This window comes from Alosa sapidissima, chromosome 12, assembly GCF_018492685.1.
Source record: "Alosa sapidissima isolate fAloSap1 chromosome 12, fAloSap1.pri, whole genome shotgun sequence".
NCBI lineage: Eukaryota > Metazoa > Chordata > Actinopteri > Clupeiformes > Clupeidae > Alosa > Alosa sapidissima.
In genome coordinates, this window is record NC_055968.1 from 31,724,171 (window position 1) to 31,742,691 (window position 18,521).

Consider the following 18,521-nt stretch of genomic DNA (forward strand, 5'->3'; position numbering starts at 1 on the left):
CGCAGCAGTGCTAAGCACAGGAGAGCTAGTGCAACAAGACCAGTTACAGAGGAAAGCAAGCGAACGAGCTGTTGGGGTCTGATGTTGCAATATTCATACAAGGAGAATATTGCTTTTGTGAAGTGACACACACCCCTGTTATTTTAATATTCTTAAATACTTTACGTGGTTGTTGATAAATAACAGCTCGTTTGCACTTCTACTGTTTATACGCTGTTAAAGAGACAGAAATACACAAAAAAGCGAGGATGTTGGTCCCCGCGGGAAGATAATGAAGAGGCTGCGCGTTTTGTTGGTGTGCCTCATTGTAGCTCTCCTGTGCTGGTAAGTGAACTCGAACTTAATGATATACCTCGCTTGTAAGAAAGGGACATCTTTAAACGCACACCCACGACATGGTATTGCTGTAATTACATTCACATACTGAGGCAAAATGTGCTTGGCTTAGTTGTGTGAAGTGGTGTTTTGTCATTAGCCAGCTAGCTTTAGCCAACCGACTTGAGCTGAAGGGGGATGCAATGTAGTACAAAATGTACTACCAGTAGTGGGAGGATGGCGACTGGATCTGAACTGGGAGAGAATTCCTGTATTGAAACGAAGCTAATTTTTGGAAGTCGGTTCATGTATAATTTTAATTTCAGCCATTTTTTCCTGTCACACTTATTTTGTGACCACCTGGGATTGTTCTGTCTGAGCTTTGGTTACAGCCCAGCTATCTTGTTTACCAATGCTGACAATATATGAATGTTTATTGACAACAAATGATACCCTATCTAAGATTTACACTGAGATTGGCATTAACAAGTATAACCTCCAAGTCCATCTAATTCCAGTAAAAGAGATGGTAAAACAATTTCTCACCAACCAACTTTGTCAAAAGAGCTTTTGTTTGGCGAAATACATGTTTCTGTGTTGCACATATTCACTCTCAAAAAAATATGATACGAAAAATATTGAAAAATATTCATCAGCTGTAAAGGATCATGACCCCTCTGATGAACCATGTAGGGTATTTTAATGGCCATTGTCCTATACACATCAGTCTTTGGTGGTGGATATGTAGACCTAACCCACCTGGATCACAGGTGGGTTTAATTGGACTTTGTCTCTACCTTATAAGTGTCTACTGTCCTGGTGACATGTGGAGGATGGACAGGTGGTGGATTAACCCAAGTTGTGCGCTCACTAAGGCAGGGCAGGCACTGACGCAGGCCTCAATACCCAACATGAGCTGCAAGAAAGCGATTATGACCACAGCCAGCCAACGCTACTGCTGGCTGTAAGAGAAGGGGTGTAGGCCAAGTTCTTCTGGAGTTTGGTGCTAGTGCTGGTCAGGCCTGGCCTGTTAGGTTTCTACAAAAAGTTCTTCGGGATGTTTTTCTATTTTGTTGTTTCAGACTGCTCTGTCGCAGTGCCATCAGCAAAATGTAGCCTAACTTAACATGGAGTTGTTTAGTGTCTGTTTCACTGAATTGTGTTTCTCTGTTAGTGTACAGCATTGAAATGTATGATCCAACAGTGCTAGGTTATACATCTTAGTGCATGTTTGTTTTTCTCCACAAACCATTTGAGGTCTGTATGTGCCATTTTGCTGCAACTAAATGTCCCACTAAGTGGGTAAGTGGCATGGTAAACTAATATGAATCTCTAAGTGGCTTTCCCCCTAACTTTTCCAATCAAATTCAGGGGACTTAAAAAGCCAGCGTTGCTCGTTCCAACATGCTTGTTCAGTTTGACCTACTTCTTAGTCCTAAGAGGGAGACCGGTTCTAGACGTGCAGCAGTCTAAACACATATCCTACAGCTCTTGTTGAAATGTCACTCACGATAAATCTGTCAGGAGTGTCCTTAAACATGTAAGGTACATGGCATGAGATTTGCATACCAACTGAGGTGTGATTCTTTGTGTATGCTCAGGTGCAGTATAGGTCTGTAATGCCCCCTCACCCTATAGGCTATACCGGAGCAGGGCTATGTCAGACGAGCCCTATAACCCGAGGCTTTCTTTGATCACTCTTGAACCCAAATACCTGCAGAAGCACATGCTTTCTAGAGAGGAAGCTACACCCCCTATTCCTCTTTTAACACACACGGGGAAGCAAATTAATGTGGGTGGGTTAGTAACTGTCTGGTTCTGTGGAATTTTTTGGACTGAATAACTATATACATCATCATATAGGCTAATACATATGATGCATCACCAAGTACTATTTTCAGGAGCCTTGCAGGTGTGCTAAGAGGGGTGGTGTCCTCTTCAAATCCTGAGTCAATTTACACATCCTACTAGCTTTACTGAGTTTGAGTGTTCCTTATAATTGCTTGAAGTGCATGGGTTTAGTGAAGTTTGAGCTGTAGACTGAAAATGTTTATTTTCATCTGTCATCTTAATCTTTATTCTCTGTGTGTGTGTAATGCTCTGTACAACGCTGCCCCCCCCCCCTTTGGTATACAAGCATACATTTAATCTTATTTCCTGATTTTTTTTTTTTTTTTTTTTTCTTCTTCTTTTCTGATCTGTTTGTTGAGAGTTGATCTGCTCTTCTGTGACTACTTTTATCTCATGCCTTCTAATCTTCCCTCTGTCTGTGTATCTGAGAGACAGTGAGAGGGCTCAGAGGGGGTTAACGTCTCCAGAGCTGTGAGCCATTTCTGGCTGCTGTGCCTGGCTGTGCTGTGGGAAAGTGGATAGGAGAAGAGCACAATGGCTGCTATGGTGGCCTTTGATAGGTTTTGCTCAGGCGTTATCTGTGCTGTCGCTACAAGGCCCTCGATGCTGCGTCTGCACAGAGATGTCTTACTATTCCCTTTTTCTTCCTCCCTCTTCCCCTCTTTCTTTCTTTCTTTCTTTCTTTCTTTCTTTCTTTCTTTCTTTCTTTCTTTCTTTCTTTGTAAGCAAAGTCTACCAAACTTGGACCATTTCTATTAACACCAAGTCCAACAGAGACTTGCAGAGTCTTGACCTCAGTCTTTTAAACCACCCTTGCCAGATTTAACACCTTTTGGAATGAGAGTGTGGTTTTGTACAAGGCTACAGTAAATCCAAGTGTTTTTTTTGTTGGACTGGGAGAAGCAGAATCCTATCAGTTGTTGCCCCTCTTTCCACTCTAATATGGGGGGTTTAGGCAGCTAACCGCATGGTTGCCATGGAGACCTCTTTCCTGAAGGACAGGGTTAATGGGTTCATGACTGTCCTTGCTAATATTATATACGTTGAGCCTCCTATAGGTTGCATGGTATTGTGGTCCTGTTAAAGAAAGCTGTTTTCTCAGAATTTTCTGGAAACGTATCAATCAGAAGTAATCAATTTCTTCTACTCTTAAGTGCATCAGTGTTTTTCGGCAATATAGCCTAATCAATCACTTGAATTTCGGTTGTACCTTGAAACTTAAACTTCATATGTCATGTTATTGAGGACTTTGTTCTTTTTTTTAAAGAACCTCATGCTCCCCAGCAGGCAAAGGAAACGTTTGACTATCTTTGTGACCTATAGATGGAGGGGGAGGGGTTATACGTTCCCCTCCAGAGTAAACATGCTTTATTCACCTCTCCTCTGACATTAGAACTAGGGCAAAGGGCAGAATGTATAGCTAAGTTTCAAGACCAGTGAGGTGTCCTACGAGCCGTTGTGTGTGTGTGTGTGTGTGTGTGTGTTTACACATAAACTGAACTATGGACCACCAAGACCGGTTTGATGATTATCTGTCGAAGCTATATAGTCAAGCAATGTAAAGAACACAGTGTTCTTTTCACCCCTCTGCTCCCCCCCCCCCCCACACACACACACACACACACACAGAAGTAAATGAGCAAGGAAGTGATCCCTCCTCGGACACAGTTCCCATTCAGCGTGTGTGTGCGCCACAGGGAAAGTCCAGAGCTTTTTAAAAGTACAGATGGTCAATTTAAATAGCTAGTTCTACACATAAGCTTAAGATTTTGTTTTTGTTTTTGTCTTACATCTTTCTCCAAGACCAAATGAGGTAGCAAGCGAGAAAGGAATCGGGTTTGTTGTTGAGGGGATGGGAGACATTTTGTCAGCTTGTGCTGGAGCTATGTGTGTTTTCATTGGTAGTGGTGTGCAGGGCATAGGCTCAGCATATGGCTGGAGTGCACTGGTGTGAGAGGCAGATAATCATACTGGCTAATGCTCTCAGTGCTTCATTTTACTAAGGTGGCGAGGCCAGCTACAGTAAGTCCCCATCACGCCAAGCTGTTGCATAAGAATGATGGCATCGGTTCGGATAATCACTGGACATGGAGAGTTTAGACTCTGGATGAAGCTAAAAACTTTGCCTGTGTGCTTGCTGGGTTTGTCTGCCGGTGGTAAGGCCAACAAAGGCAACACCAGGGAAAACCCCTAACCAGCTAGGGCCCTTGTGGTTTAAAGGTGCCATGTGTAAGAATTGAGGTAAAAATATCCAAAAAATTAGCTACACGCATCAAAAGAATGAGAAGAAATAAGGGCGATGATGTCATTAAAAAAATGACACGGTATAGTGCTGCAGAGATATCAACCTGAATTAGCATGCTAAATTACTAGCCACAGCCCGACAGGTATCATAATACCAGTTTCGGCCATGGGAGGCGGTATGCGGGCAACATAACCGCCAGCCAAACTGCAATACACGTTTGTCGGTTGTTACTCTAGGGTAGACCATTTCACTTTCTGGAGGTATACTGCCCCCATCTTTTATGGAATGTGGAGTATGAATTGATTTTTTGGCAGACATTACACATGGCACCTTTAAAACTTGTCCTGTGTCATGGTCATACAAAGCAGTGTTCGTAGATCAGATATTTTAAGCCAATGGAAACTTTCCTAAAGGTACTGAAGGGTTTATCTGGTGTTGGGCATTGCAGACGATGATCATTGATCACAAGAAGTGAATTGATGCTGATTGTTGTTGGCAGTGCACTGCCATATTAACGATTGCAAGAATGCAATTCAAGACTCAAGATGAGTAAAATAAGCTAATGATGCTGATGAGCGTTTTTGTTCAAGGTTTCACTCATGCACATTTTAACAAAGGAATGGAAGCAGTTTGTTTACAGCTAGCGCTGTGGCATTTCTGTGTTACTCCTAAAACATGACCTCTTGCGGTCGTGTGTTAGACCCCCCAAATTCAACGTGCTCACTGCAGAACCAACAGAGGCACTCTGTGTGTGTGTGTGTGTGTGTGTGTGTGTGTGTGTGTGTGTGTGTGTGTGTGTGTGTGTGTGTGAGCGAGACATCGGAGGGGCCCCAGCAGTGGAAAGCACATCCTTAAAAAAGCAGTTTTGACAAACCTGTTACATAACCGTGCTCCTCGTATTCCTGCCTGGCATGGGAGGTCGTTGGTGGCCATGTTTATTAGGCTGTCATGAGCCCCAACTGTCTTGGAAGAGCTGCGGTAGGAATGAGGTGAGTACTGAGGAGCCAGACATTTAGAAGTTTAGACATGCATCATAGACTTACACTGAGTATAGCCATGGATGAGGTGGCCTGTATGGCTAGCAGTTAGCTGGTCATTCCTTAACTTCAGCAGCAGGTACTGCCACACCGGTGTGACAAGAATGTTGTAACATGAACGTTCTAAAGAATATCTGGGTTCATGGAATTTTAGGACCTTAAATTGTTGCAGAATGGAATCTTTGTGCGTATTCACAAAACTCCCCTGCTAGAAACCAGTGGCATCTTCAGTAGAGGTTGGTAACACAAGGAACTTTTCTTTAAGAACTACCCATGACATATATGACCTCATAGCAAACAAATTTCCCCTTGAGCGTTCTAATGATTTGGATGCCAGTTCTGAGCCACATTTTTCTTTCTTCTGTAAGCTGTGCCTGTGTGTTTCCTTGTGAGTTTGGATGTTTTTATTCCCGTCCTTGGTGTAGCTCTCCTCTAGTGATTGATGAGGCATCTCTGATATGAGGTGGCCCTGGCATTTCCTCATGTCTCTGCCATGCTGACTCAGCAATGTCGCAGGGCATTTTCGGAATACTTGCAACTCAACACGGTATCATCTTTCCTAATTGAAGGGCGCATAGTGAAGAATGCATTGAGGATTCATGTTCAGACTAGAAGGCTGTTTACTTGCCCATACATAGTATGTACAGTAGACCAATGGACTCGTATGCAATTGGTCCTAGAGGCCATAGGGGCTCATTTCAGGGGCTATATGGTTCTAAGGCCAGATTCGTAGACCGGTTGTGTCAAGCATCCGGCCCCTGAAATGAGACAAGCCTCCTCAGGATCCTTGTGTTTACAAGTTAAAATGTGGCAGTTGATCCATTGTCTCCAAATGTTTGTCACTGTGAAATGAATAGGCCCACAACTCAAAACAATGAATTTGAAATACGCTGTTCATATATCTGTGTAATCCAAAGGAGAAACAGGTAGCCTGTGCATTTCCTTATTTGAGTTAGCCTGCTATCCCCATTTCCGCACTAAATTGATCTGTCTCAATAAAGGTTAACTATGTGTTTCCATAGCATATTTCCGGTGTAGTGCGGATGTGTGTGTGTGTGTGTCTGTTTCTGCCCTTGGCTTATCCTGTAATGGTGTGTCCTGATGTGGTTTCAGTCATAGGGCTTGGGTGTGCATGTGCGTTTGTGTGGGATCAAACAGCATTTCCATCCTCAACCATATCCTGGTCCTATGATTGCACGGCAAACAGTGTGAAGGTTTGTTGACTATGCAAATGTTCCCAGAGCTCTGTGTTTATGGTATGAATTAGTGAGGCAGTTGCTTTTAATATGTCAATTAAATGTTTCCTGTCTTATTTACTTTTAAGTTCACTTTCCTACACACGCACACCAATTCTGCTTCCTTTTTGCTACCTCAATTGAAATGCAAGTGAAATTCAAGAATTCAATTAGAATTTAAGAGCCAGTTTCAAGTAAATTCTGGACTTTTGCACAAGCCTGGCACACACACTCTCTCTCTCTCTCTCTCTCTCTCTCTCTCTCTCTCTCTCTCTCTCTCTCTCTCTCACATCCTTTATCCCAGCGGGCCCCCTCTCACTGGGACAGGGTACCGTTCAGACATTTACAGTATGATTAGTTTGATTAAGTGCGACAGATCCGGGTGGAGGCCGCGCCACCCAGCATTGTCCGTGCGCTGCCAACCATGTGGAACATCTGAGCCCTGTCTGCGGAGTCGACAGGTCAAGCGCCTCCGGGCAGACCAACACCCCCAGGGGAGCGCCACACAGGACATCAGGGCCGAGAGAGAGCGATACAAAGATATTAAACAACCCCACAGACTATGCTGTAAACACAGACAAAGTGAGATCTGTCAGTGTTTCCCATACATTGACTTATTTGTGGCGGCCCACCACAATATCAACATTGACCACCACACAATGATTTTCCAGGTTCTACTAAAAATTGTGCTTAAATCTAGTTAGCATCATAACCACGTGCTAATTTGTTAAAAACTGTTGCATTCAAGTTAATTCTGCAAACCTGCCACCACAAATAGAATTCAATTCTGTGGGAAACACTGTCTGTTTTGGAATGATTGTGAGATCGGACCTAAACATACATCCAATCTAAGAGTCTCACTCTTAAGCCATCAATGTTTGCTGAAGTGCCTTGTGGTGAAGGACTAAATTATACAGCACTGTCTATCCTCCCTTTGCTGACTCAGACCCAGAAAGATTCAGATTCATACACCTTAACCAAGTTGAGTCATGTGTGGAAATTGGTGGCTGTCTAAACTGAAAGTGAGGTTGTTGCGTGAAGCCTGAAGCTTTGATTCCCAAGTCTGTTTGTGAATAAGTATGCAGACTCTCTTGTTACTGGAATCTGCTATTTGGAAGTTGGCCTATGCTTGTTATGATTAAACTTTTGTGTAATTTGGATTTTATCCTTGATATAATGAGATCAGACATGTCATTAGATAAGAAACGTCGAAGCATTCCCATGTGGCCTTTCCTTGGAGGGAGATTCACCTTGACTTTTTAAACACTGCTAAGGATGTTTACTACCTCTCTGCTTGTAACTGTATGAACGGTCTTAAGAATTGACTTGGCCCATGTAGCACTGGCTTAAATATAACATGACACAAATGGAGCATTCTGTTGCAGATTGTAATGTAAACACTGATGATGAAGTTAGCTCTTAATGTAGAAAATATATTTAGCTTGACAAACATGGCCTTTCAGTTGGGGAGATTGAGAAAGTCCTGGGTCTGTGGCTGTGTGCCCCTTCTGTCCAGTCTATTCCAGTCCCTGCTCACTCTTCAGACAGAAGGAGAGGCTTTCTTTCTTCCAGGCCCATCCCCCCACAGCTGAAAGCTTTTCAGAAGGCTCACCAAACAACTGCACAAGCGCTGAGCTTGTTCGCACACACACCCTCGCACACGCACACACTCGTTCACACGTATCTCACATACTCAGAGTGTAGAAACTATTTCTCAAAACCCGTATACTTGGAAGTACAGTTGGGAGGAAAAACCTTGAGGCACTTTGTCTGGAGTTGTCTTTGATTCTGACCAAAGATTCTAGAACAGAGCTCTGTTCTGGAATCTTTGATTCTGACTCTGACTCTGTCGAGCGTTTGAGAATAGAGAATGCAAAGCGAGCATTGTGGAGGTTTGGAAATGAGAGTGCTCAGCTGAGCTGGACTCTCCTTCCTGATATGCAAGACCTGCTGAGCACTTTCTGTGGTACCAGATCAGCTGCCCCATGCAAATACACACGCTCAGCTGATGCCATCCTGTCCTTACTCCTATGCAACTCATAATGTAGGTTTGTGCTTTGAGACCATATGTGGACTTGATGTATGAATAAGATTGTAGATTACCATGCAAGTTTGTGTGTGTGTGAATCTCTTCAGTAGCTAAATGCAATTTTCCAAGCCTCATGCAGTAAGTCAACAACATAAACTTGAGATGTAATTCCAAGGATTTACCAGTGCATGCAAATGCAAAAAATATAAAATATCAGTTATAGATACAGATAATGCAAGCACAGACATACTTGCTAGGGTAATCATAGTGGGCACTATGAAATATGCAGTGTATCAACAACATAAATAATGAAATCTATAACTATATATAATGTGAGTGTGTGAAGCGACGTTAGCATCCTATGGTGGCAGCAGTGCCATGTCATGTGCGTGAGCGACGCTTTATGCTCTTTTTCCTTCCAGCAGCTGCAGAATCCCACTCATGTAAATGTTTAATGGGTTTATGTCCCCCCGCTGGGCGCACAGAGGCGACCAAGAGGCTCTCTACATCGCCTCTCATTAGATCCCATGACTGCCTCTATCTCTCTCTCACACACACACACACACACACACACACACACACACACACACACACACACACACACACACACATACACATAACCCCTCTGCCCCACCCCCCCCCCCCGTCTCCCAGAGCTGCAGGGCATGTTTCCCATGTTCCCCTGTGTTTCCCTTATTCCGTGGTGCTTCCTCGACCTTGATCCCTTTTTCGTAGGCGTCCGTGAGGCTGCCCGTTGTTAAATCTTCCCTTGATCCCCAGTTATCGCTGACACACAGAGCAGGAAATGTCAGCAAATCAACACAATGTCTGTAGACCTGTTTACTGTACTTCGCTGTGTCAATACGTCAGACTGATGGAATCTCTGGTCACTGTTCTGCTGGTAGCCACAGTTTACATAGTGATCACACATGACCACTGTGTGGACTTCCTTTAGTTTGAATCCACCCTCATGTCCTGCTGTCATAAATATAAGTTGATTTTGTGTCCTGTTGAAGCCCTGACACCTGTCGTGTGTGTGTGTGTGTGTGTGTGTGTGTGTGTGTGTGTGTGTGTGTGTGTGTGTGTGTTAACCTCAATCTGGCTTTACCTGTGGTATTTTGCAAGTACACAGTTTCAGGATCTGGGGCCCATTGATGTTCTCAGGTATGTGTAGCTTTGTTGCATCACCACCACGGTGACTCAGCGCCATTTCAGGCCCGTAGGGTCTCTCCGCTCTACTGCTGTCAGTTGTATAGTGGGTGGGTACTAGGTACACGTCTATCAGTGTATCAATCACTCACTCCCTCACTAATTACGGCCCATAGAATGGCCTCCAGGATAAACACCAGCTATTGTGTTAGCCTCTGGCTGTCCCATTGTGCAATTGCCAGGTCCTAGAAGCAGGATTAGGGGCTTGACTGCTGTACCAAGGTTCAGACAAATGGACCTAAAAGATGTCCTTTGGAAATGGGGGGAGGAGGGGCGTGAGTGATTGAGTATCTTCCCATAGCTCAACAGGTAGAACAAAGTCCTAGCCATGCCAAGGTCATGGGTCTCATTTCCAGGGAGAACTCATACAGAACTACAAATAGAGTGTGTGTGTCCTCGTGTTTTACGCTGGTGAAACACCGCTGTAGGAACTGAGCTGTAAGCTGAAAGTCTGCTGGGACTGTTGTTATGATGAATGTGCTTGGCTTAGATCTAAGTGTGATTTGTCAGTTCATATCAGTGCCTCAATTGGTAGAGGTCTTTCCTGTCACTGCTGAGGTTTTTATGCGCTATTGAAGTGATGAGTGCGGTTGATAAGACTCTGTCTTTTACTATTCCCTGGTGTGACGGGGCCAGCACCTGCTTAGAGACGTGGCAGAGGATGGAGTTGGCAGACAGATTGCAGTGGCAGATCAGTGCCCATTTTGCCAGCAGGGCATTCAATCTGTTAAACTGAGGCCACCCCTCTGCCAGCATACCGTGTGTGTGTGTGTGTGTGACCGCTGTTTTTCCACATGAATAGCATTTTATTTATTTGGCCTTTGTCAGGGTTAATTATACCTCTTGGTCTATCCCAGTACAGTATCTTGTCATAGAGCATCACACATGGCCTCTGTTGTTTTTGTGTGTTGGTGTGTTTGCTGCCCATATTGTTTGGTCTTCGGGCTGTTGATCCTGTGGAAGCAGGATCGTCTGAAGCTCTTTGGGCACGTTGCCCACTGACTTGACCGGCAGGAGGGACACATGTCTTTATCCAACTGGGACAGTCTGGGCCGCTCAGAGCTCCTGCAGCTTTTGTTTACTGCTGGGCTTGCGTGGTGTGTGTGTGTGATTGGTTTGGATCTTGGCATATCTTCAAAGGAGATCAACCTTAACCTTTATTCTGAGCAACAGGAGCCTAATTGTGATGTGCCGGTATGCAAAGGTGTTTCCCATGAGAGACAAGATGGAGTCAGTCACAGTCACCTTTTCAAAAAAACATTTTGCATATAGACTCCTAATATTTACTTTAAGCTCTCTGGGTACAGGAAAGCTCATGGGCCCAATTAGTCTAACGATTTGAGCCAGAGAGTGTTCAGCTGAAACCGCTGAACAGCAGCCTCTTTGCTGTCTCAGCAGGGCAGCAGATCCTAACTTGAGTCCCTCCCGACAACACTGACTTCACCCTTCACTTCAGCAGTGTCGTGGTTCTCTATGCAGATGATGTTCTTCCCCCCTCTTTTGTGTCGTGAAGGTCATAGGTCAGCATACTGGACCTAAGGGTCCATCTGAAGATCTGAGATCAGATGTCAGCAAGTGTGATGACTGTCAGTGTTCCTGTGTTTTTGTTTTTGTTTGTTTGTCTCCCAACACCTATGATACAAAGTTATGTGGTAGTTATGTAAATTATTAATTACAAAGCATTATGTCAGCAGTTGAACACATAGTCCATGAGTGGGGGATGAGGGGTTGGCTTCTTTGATGAGCACAGAACACTTTGTTCTCTGAGTCAGCACTGAAGAAGCGTCTACAAAATCAATACAAGTACATCTGATAAATGGCCGTCATTATGGAGACGAGTCCATTTAGTGTTCCATAGGAACCTCTCAAAGCTTTACTGGAGCATCACCACAGGCTGCCCAGCTCTTAGCTTGGTTATTTTTCCACTGGTGAACGGATGCACCTTCTTAATGAGGGTTTAATGGTGTGCCCACTCAGTGTGTTGGTGATGAGAGCCGTGGCAGTGTCGCAATCCAGGGCTTGGGGTGGTGTGCCACATGAGCTGCTGTTCCCTCCTCTCCTCTCCTCAGCTGAGGTCACGTCAGCTGCCCAGCGTCCTCTGCCACAGCTGTTGATTTACTGAGACCTTGGTGTGCCCAACCCCCTTCTGACCTAAGAGCACTGACTTAATATGCTGGTGTGGATGTTTGGCAAAGGGAGCACATGTATTTGAACTCCCTTTTTACTGTAACACACTTGCACATGCGAGTACACATGCATACATACGTGAACAAATATGAGAGTCACATGAACGAGTGGTGCATTTTTACAACCATTCACATCCTATGGAATAGAATCCTGGCTGATTAGAATGAATGCAGTCGTTGGAATAGAACCCTGGCCCCATAGAATACTGATTAGATCAATGCAGTCGTTGGAATAGAATCCTGGCCCCATAGAATACTGATTAGATCAATGCAGTCGTTGGAATAGAACCCTGGCCCCATTGGATGTTTCTTATCAGCACCTCTGGTCTTTCATTGACCCACTGGGTCAGGATGAGAAGGTGGGTTTGGGAGGGGAATGTCTGCACAACATAAGTGTTGAAGCAGTTGCCATGCCAGGTTTGCCATGGCCATGACCAGTTAGCCTTGTTTTTATGTCCTCTTACCTGGAAAGCATTGACTCCCACTTACTTCTCATCCAATGTCATCCAAGGATTATTCCTGTTGTAATTTTTATTCCTTCTCTAATTGATTGATTTGTTTTCGAGATTTGCCTGAGTAATGCAACAAAATGTTAATCATTTGCAACCTGTAACTTCATACAGCTTTGTCTATCTGTCTATCTATCTATCTATCTATCTATCTATCTATCTATCTATGTTCATATCTTCATTCAGATTCCCGTTTTCAGCTTCCTGACCAGATCCTGATATTTCCTGGCTTCAGCGGTTTTAATGCCAAAACGAGATTTGACCATATCTGCATTGAGCGCGTCGCATCATTGATACAATGGCCGTGTCCACTGGTGTGTGTTTTCCCACGCCCTGCTCTGGCTGTGTCCAGTGAGGATGCTACTGATGGCTGGGGAGGGGATTACAGAGGGATAAGCAGGATTTGATGGCGATGGAGGCTGTTTTCTATCAGGAACGTTTTTCTGCCGCTGTCAGTCAGATGATGCGTGCTTGCATGTGTTGCCTGCCCGGCCTTGACTAGCCTCGCTTTGGTCTCTCCTCCCCCTCGTCCGGTGACGGAATGTTTTTGTCTGGCTGATGCGCTGCCCTACTTTTTTGGAGAGAGAGAGAAAGAGAGAGAGGGAGTACTGGCAGCCTGCCCTTCCTTCCTGCCTTTTCTCTCTCTCTCTCTCGCTCTCTCGCTCTGTCGCTCTCGGCCACGTGGCTCAAACAGCCTCTGCCTGGCTCATTTTCATTTTATCCCTCATCTCTCGCCTCAAGTTTATCGCTACCAGTTTCCCCACTCCTCTGTTGCTGGGACTGGGTCTTGTGCCTCTCAATAATTAGATTGCTTTCATCATAACATCCGTCCTGTTACCCTAATGCCCAGGAGGCAGAACATTAGTCATTTGCTTCTCTGCTTCCTTGTTTGATGGCTTTTTCTGTTGATAGTCACTTCAGTTTTGTTCATTAGTCATGCTGCTTTGAATGTTGGAGATATAAGCGCGAGGGGTTGCTATTTAAAGCATGCATAGCAGGGCTTCTGTGCAGGGGCAGCATTGGATCCCAGCAGTGATTTGATAGTCACTCCAGATAGACTTGGAAGACTTAGGTTTTAGCCAAGACACAGAAGGTTGCTTACTTTTTATATCATAGTAGAATTAAAGATAACCCATTGAGAGGAGCCCTTTACACTTGGCAGACAACCCCCGACCTCCTAATACACAAGTCACTGAGTTCATACAACAAGATTACTTGAGCTGTTCTAGGCCGATTTCCTCTCCATCGTTAAGCAACTTTCATAGTAACGAAGAGAGATTTATTTTGAGCACTATCAGTTAAGAACAGTAGTAGGTCAACTATGCGTTTGGGAAATAGTCAGCTGTCTCACACACACAACACAACACAACACAACACACAACATGTCATATTTTCTGTCGCATATGTATTCCCCCCAACCCCCCCCCCCCCCCCCCAACTGTGAGCAGATATCTCCCAGCTCCCCCCCACACTGAGACTCACCATAACCTTTGACCCTTCCATTTGCCTCCCCTGAAATTTGGGACTGGGACTCAAAGGGCTCGTTTAGGGGTGAGGACGTATTGGCGTACACATTTGTACCTCGCTGTATATTCTATGCAGATATTAATTTTCTCAAGATAATTGCAGATGTTCTCTGTATGTCCTTAGTGTTTTGATATGCCTGTTATGAATGTGTTTTGTCAGCCCACTAAGCTTTTCTAATAAAGGCATCGAGCACTGATTTCACTGATAAAAATGATACAAAATAAACATGGAGAAAGCAAGAAAAAAATAGAAAACACCATGACCTCAATAAAATGTGCCATGTTGGGATGGAGGATATATCCACGATAAAGATGGTTTGAAAATAAACATGCAAAGTGATCATGATTCATCTTTCAACCGTCTACATCACAAGATTCAACTCCAGCCTCCAACATTCTCAGAGAATGACCTTTGCATTTTACCGTTGTGGCCTAATTGAGTTAGCATGTCCATCTTTAACTTAATAAAGGCATTAATTCAGATTCATCCGTGGACGCTCTGAAGGTGGCTGAGCATTTCAGTATCTTCTTTCATTAGTTTCCATTCCGAGGTACTGTGCCACATGCCTGATTGCATCCAGAGACATTGCACAAAAAGGAGGTCCAAAAATCTCACTCACGCCCGCTACGGTTCCAGCAGCCTCCATTATAATCCATTAGCCTCTCCAGTGTCATAAAGCCTAGCACGTCAACGCCAACCTCCTTGTATTTACCCAACGAGCACATACCCCAGAATAGCTTGTCTACCCTGCAAAGAGGCAGCCAGCCTCATTAACCCTTTAGATCTACCTGAGTTAGCGCACGTCTGCTAAGAAGTAGCGGCTCTCATGACACTATAATGCAAGAATTGGGCTAATGCAGGTCGTTAATGAGATTTACCCAAAGAAGATGAGCGCTTGCAAGTGTGTGCTAGTGCCACGGCAAGTTGGGTTGTACGTGCTAAAGTTAGCAGATGGGTCATTTTAACACTCTCAATGAATTAATCCAATGAGATTAGAGACTTTAGCATGCACCAACGACAGTGCACCATCACGGCTTCTGACAAAGCAGTTTTGCCAACTGGTCAAACAACCCTTTTGTGTGCGTTCGGCGAGGCCTGCATGTGAGGGGTCAACATGGCTGGTTGGTGTGGGGTTTTGGGGTTTTTGACCTCATTGGCTGTTGAGGCTTCTGACCCGTGACCCTGCTGAACTCCTCTCCAGTGAGCACAAGACCACCCGCTATAATCCCACAATGCTGTGCGATGATGCCACACGCAAAGACATTCACAAACGGAGTAATTTGATACTTGTAGCCTATATTTAATTCAGCTAGCCTATATCTGTAAACTGTAGGCTTCAATCTTTTTTGTTTGGAGTCATCCATGTTCTAGTTTAATGAAAACCCACAAATTCTCATGACTAATTGATGGCTGCTGCAAAGATGGGCTCGCCTATGTTATTGTGCCTTTTATTTGAATGACTCAGTAAAGATGACAGGGTGGACCTGAGGATTAGATCTACCTGCGCAACTTACAAAGTGAAAATTACATTTATAAATTGAACGAGTCATATCTTCTTCTTCGTTTGTTAGGGTGTTGTCCTGTTCACTGTTCTTTTCATAAACACACTAGACGGTCTTTCAAGAAGACATTGTACACATAATCAACACTTCTGCAACAACTTTGTGAACTTTGTCAGCAATGATGATTTGTAAGTTGCAACAGGACTCCAATCAATACATCCGTTGTGTGTGTTTTTTGCTTTGTTTGTCTCTCTCTCTCTCTATCTCTATCTCTATCTCTATCTCTCTCTATGTCTCTGGTGCAATGCACTCTGGCAGCCTGAACTCTACTGAAGCTGAACAGGCTATCTCCGAGGGATTTCGCCAGGCATTCATTCCCACACAGATCTATTGAGTAGACCCGTGGAGTGAGAGAATTGACCTGGCACACAATCTAATGATGTGCCCTGTCAAGAGCAACACTGGCTGAACGAGGCTGAAGGATAGCACCTCTCTGCCCAGTTTACACCCTGGCAACCACTCACAGTCCCAGCATCTCCGCTGTGAACCAAGACAGTGTTTTGTTTTGTTTTATGCGTAATTGTTTTTCAGTGTGGTGTCAAACTGGTGCCTGCTACCTTTTTGATGCAATCTGTAGCTTGACATATTGTAAATGTTGGTGCGTATTACAATATAAGGAGTCATCACACTAAGTTACCCCCAATGAGAAGCTGTCAGAGCTGATGGCTTTGGTGGGTTGGTGTGAAGCGAAACCTCCACCAGTAAGGGCTTTTTGTTGCTTGGGCAGGACGGGACGTGAGTGGGCTTCTGGTTTTCCTTTTGCTGGAAGTGCTTTTAAGTGCTCATCTCCTTCTGCACTCCCTGACCTCCGGTGCAATGTAATGAGCTGTGTGTGTGTGTGTGTGTGTGTGTAGGGGTGCAGTAACTCATTTGTGAATCAATCATGACTACTCCCCCCCCCCACCCCCCCCCCCACACACACACACACACACACACATCAGCCTTCGAGTAAGACAGGAAGTTGAGGCACAGAGCCCATCTGCTGAGTCAGGGTGCCTTGGGCTTCTTTGGTCTTTGGTCTCTGATTCCCCTTCCTTTACCGGAGCACAGTGCTGATTACATACACTCTCTCTCACACACACACACACAGAGCCCCCGTAACCCACTCACTTATGCAACCCCCAAAAGTAGGTCAAACTCTGCCACCACCACCAAGAAACAAGAAAGAAACCCAGCCCATTTTTTTTTTCTCTGCTAAAGGAATGTAAACATTGTATTCCAGATGGGGGAGGGCAGTCTAGCAAATCTTCACAGGTATTTTTGTTGCCCTTGCGTGTGGAATTGAGTGCTTTTAAGAGGCTTGCAGTTTTTCAATCGCTCCTATTTTTTTCTCACAGAATGTGATCGTGCTTTTAGCAAGCAAGCAACGCAACTTGTCAGTATTTGTTGCAGCTTAATCAGCACTGTGACATGAATGTGCTGATCAATTTTGAATTCTGCACAAAATATTGATATTGAGAACATTCACCAACAGTTTAAATGTTCTCCTCTTTAAACAAGTTAAATCAGGTTTTACAGGAAGACACACCAGCAACATACCTGACCCACGTAGTAACCACATTCATTTGGATTTTCATCTCATTAGTACAACCACTTGATTCTCTGTTTTTATGTATGAATTATTTATTTATTTTGGAAAGGTTTATGATGGCTAAATCAGCTGCATGGTAAGCTAAGGGGGAAATGTCAGGTCATTGTGTGCTGGAGACTGGTGTAGTGTGACTGTTGAGCTATCCTGGAGGCCAGCGTGGGGCATATCATTTCTGCCTGGGCAGAGACCTTGAATATTGTTTCCATATGGTTTTTGTAGGCCATGGAAAGTCCTGTGTCACACTGAAGGATCACTTTATTTGACCCAGAGCAGTACAGAGAGGCTCTTTATGGCTCTGATTTGACTTGGGTAAACCTGAGTCTTTTTTTTTGTGTACTTCTCCTACAGCCTTGGCCATTTCCCACCCCACTGCTCTGACCTTTAGGCCCTCTCTTGCATTAATGTTAAGTTTTTTGAAAAAAAGTGTAATAAACATAAATAACCTCGCAAATGAGACCTTTAGACTTTTAAGAAATTTTTATATTTTCTTTCCTTCAAGATGTCATCTGTCTCCGTTAAACCCTCTGTAGACTTTTCAACATTTTAGAAGCTTACATGTTCTGATGTTGTGTGCTTTTCTACTGTAGTATCCACTACACCAAACACGGCAAGCATGCCAGCAAGGCATACTTGTGTTCCCTGTGGCTGTTTAATACAGCGCAGATTTAGAGTGACAGCCAGCCGCAGTGTAAAATTAAAAGTGTGATTTTTATTTACCCATCTACGAGAAGAATTTCCTCTGCAGGCAAAGTTTAATTTTGGCATGTAGAGATTACAGTGCAGTAATCCATCTTCATGTAGATTTTTGTTCCTTGTAAAACACGATTAGTGTTGATAATAAGATGTATACAAAAGATATATTAACAAGCCAGGGTTAAACCAGACTGTAGTACTTGTATCATTACTGAATAGTTGATGTTTTTAATGGGTACGATCATATAGACTGCACCACGTAATGATAGTAAATGAGTTTTACTATTGCGTAATGTTCCATCATATGTTTGGTTACATTAGCTCCTCTGTCCCTGTCATGTCAGCATCAACTTAATAGCTGAAGTTCACGACTGAATGTCACCCCTCCAGAGTCACTAGGTTACCTAAGCATCACGTCCTTGGGAATATTAGCGGTGACCTGAACCAGGGTCCATTACTCCCAGTACTTAAGATTTTGGCTGACCCCTTGTGGATATTTACAAGCCCAAAAAACTATTCCGTTGTTGCATAG

At 44.1% G+C, this 18,521-nt stretch overlaps 1 protein-coding gene across 7 annotated transcripts in view; it reads left to right on the forward strand.

Annotated features, from left to right (window-relative positions):
• Window positions 1-38: 38 nt before the first annotated feature.
• suco (SUN domain containing ossification factor) overlaps window positions 39-18,521 on the forward strand; it is a 49,583-nt gene continuing 31,100 nt past the window's right edge. For all 7 annotated transcript variants that reach the window (XM_042057030.1, XM_042057031.1, XM_042057032.1 and 4 more), the window contains exon 1: window positions 39-324. In XM_042057030.1, coding sequence (XP_041912964.1) covers window positions 272-324 — 53 coding nt within the window. In that variant the 5' untranslated portion in view covers window positions 39-271. The remainder of the gene's footprint in view (window positions 325-18,521) is intronic.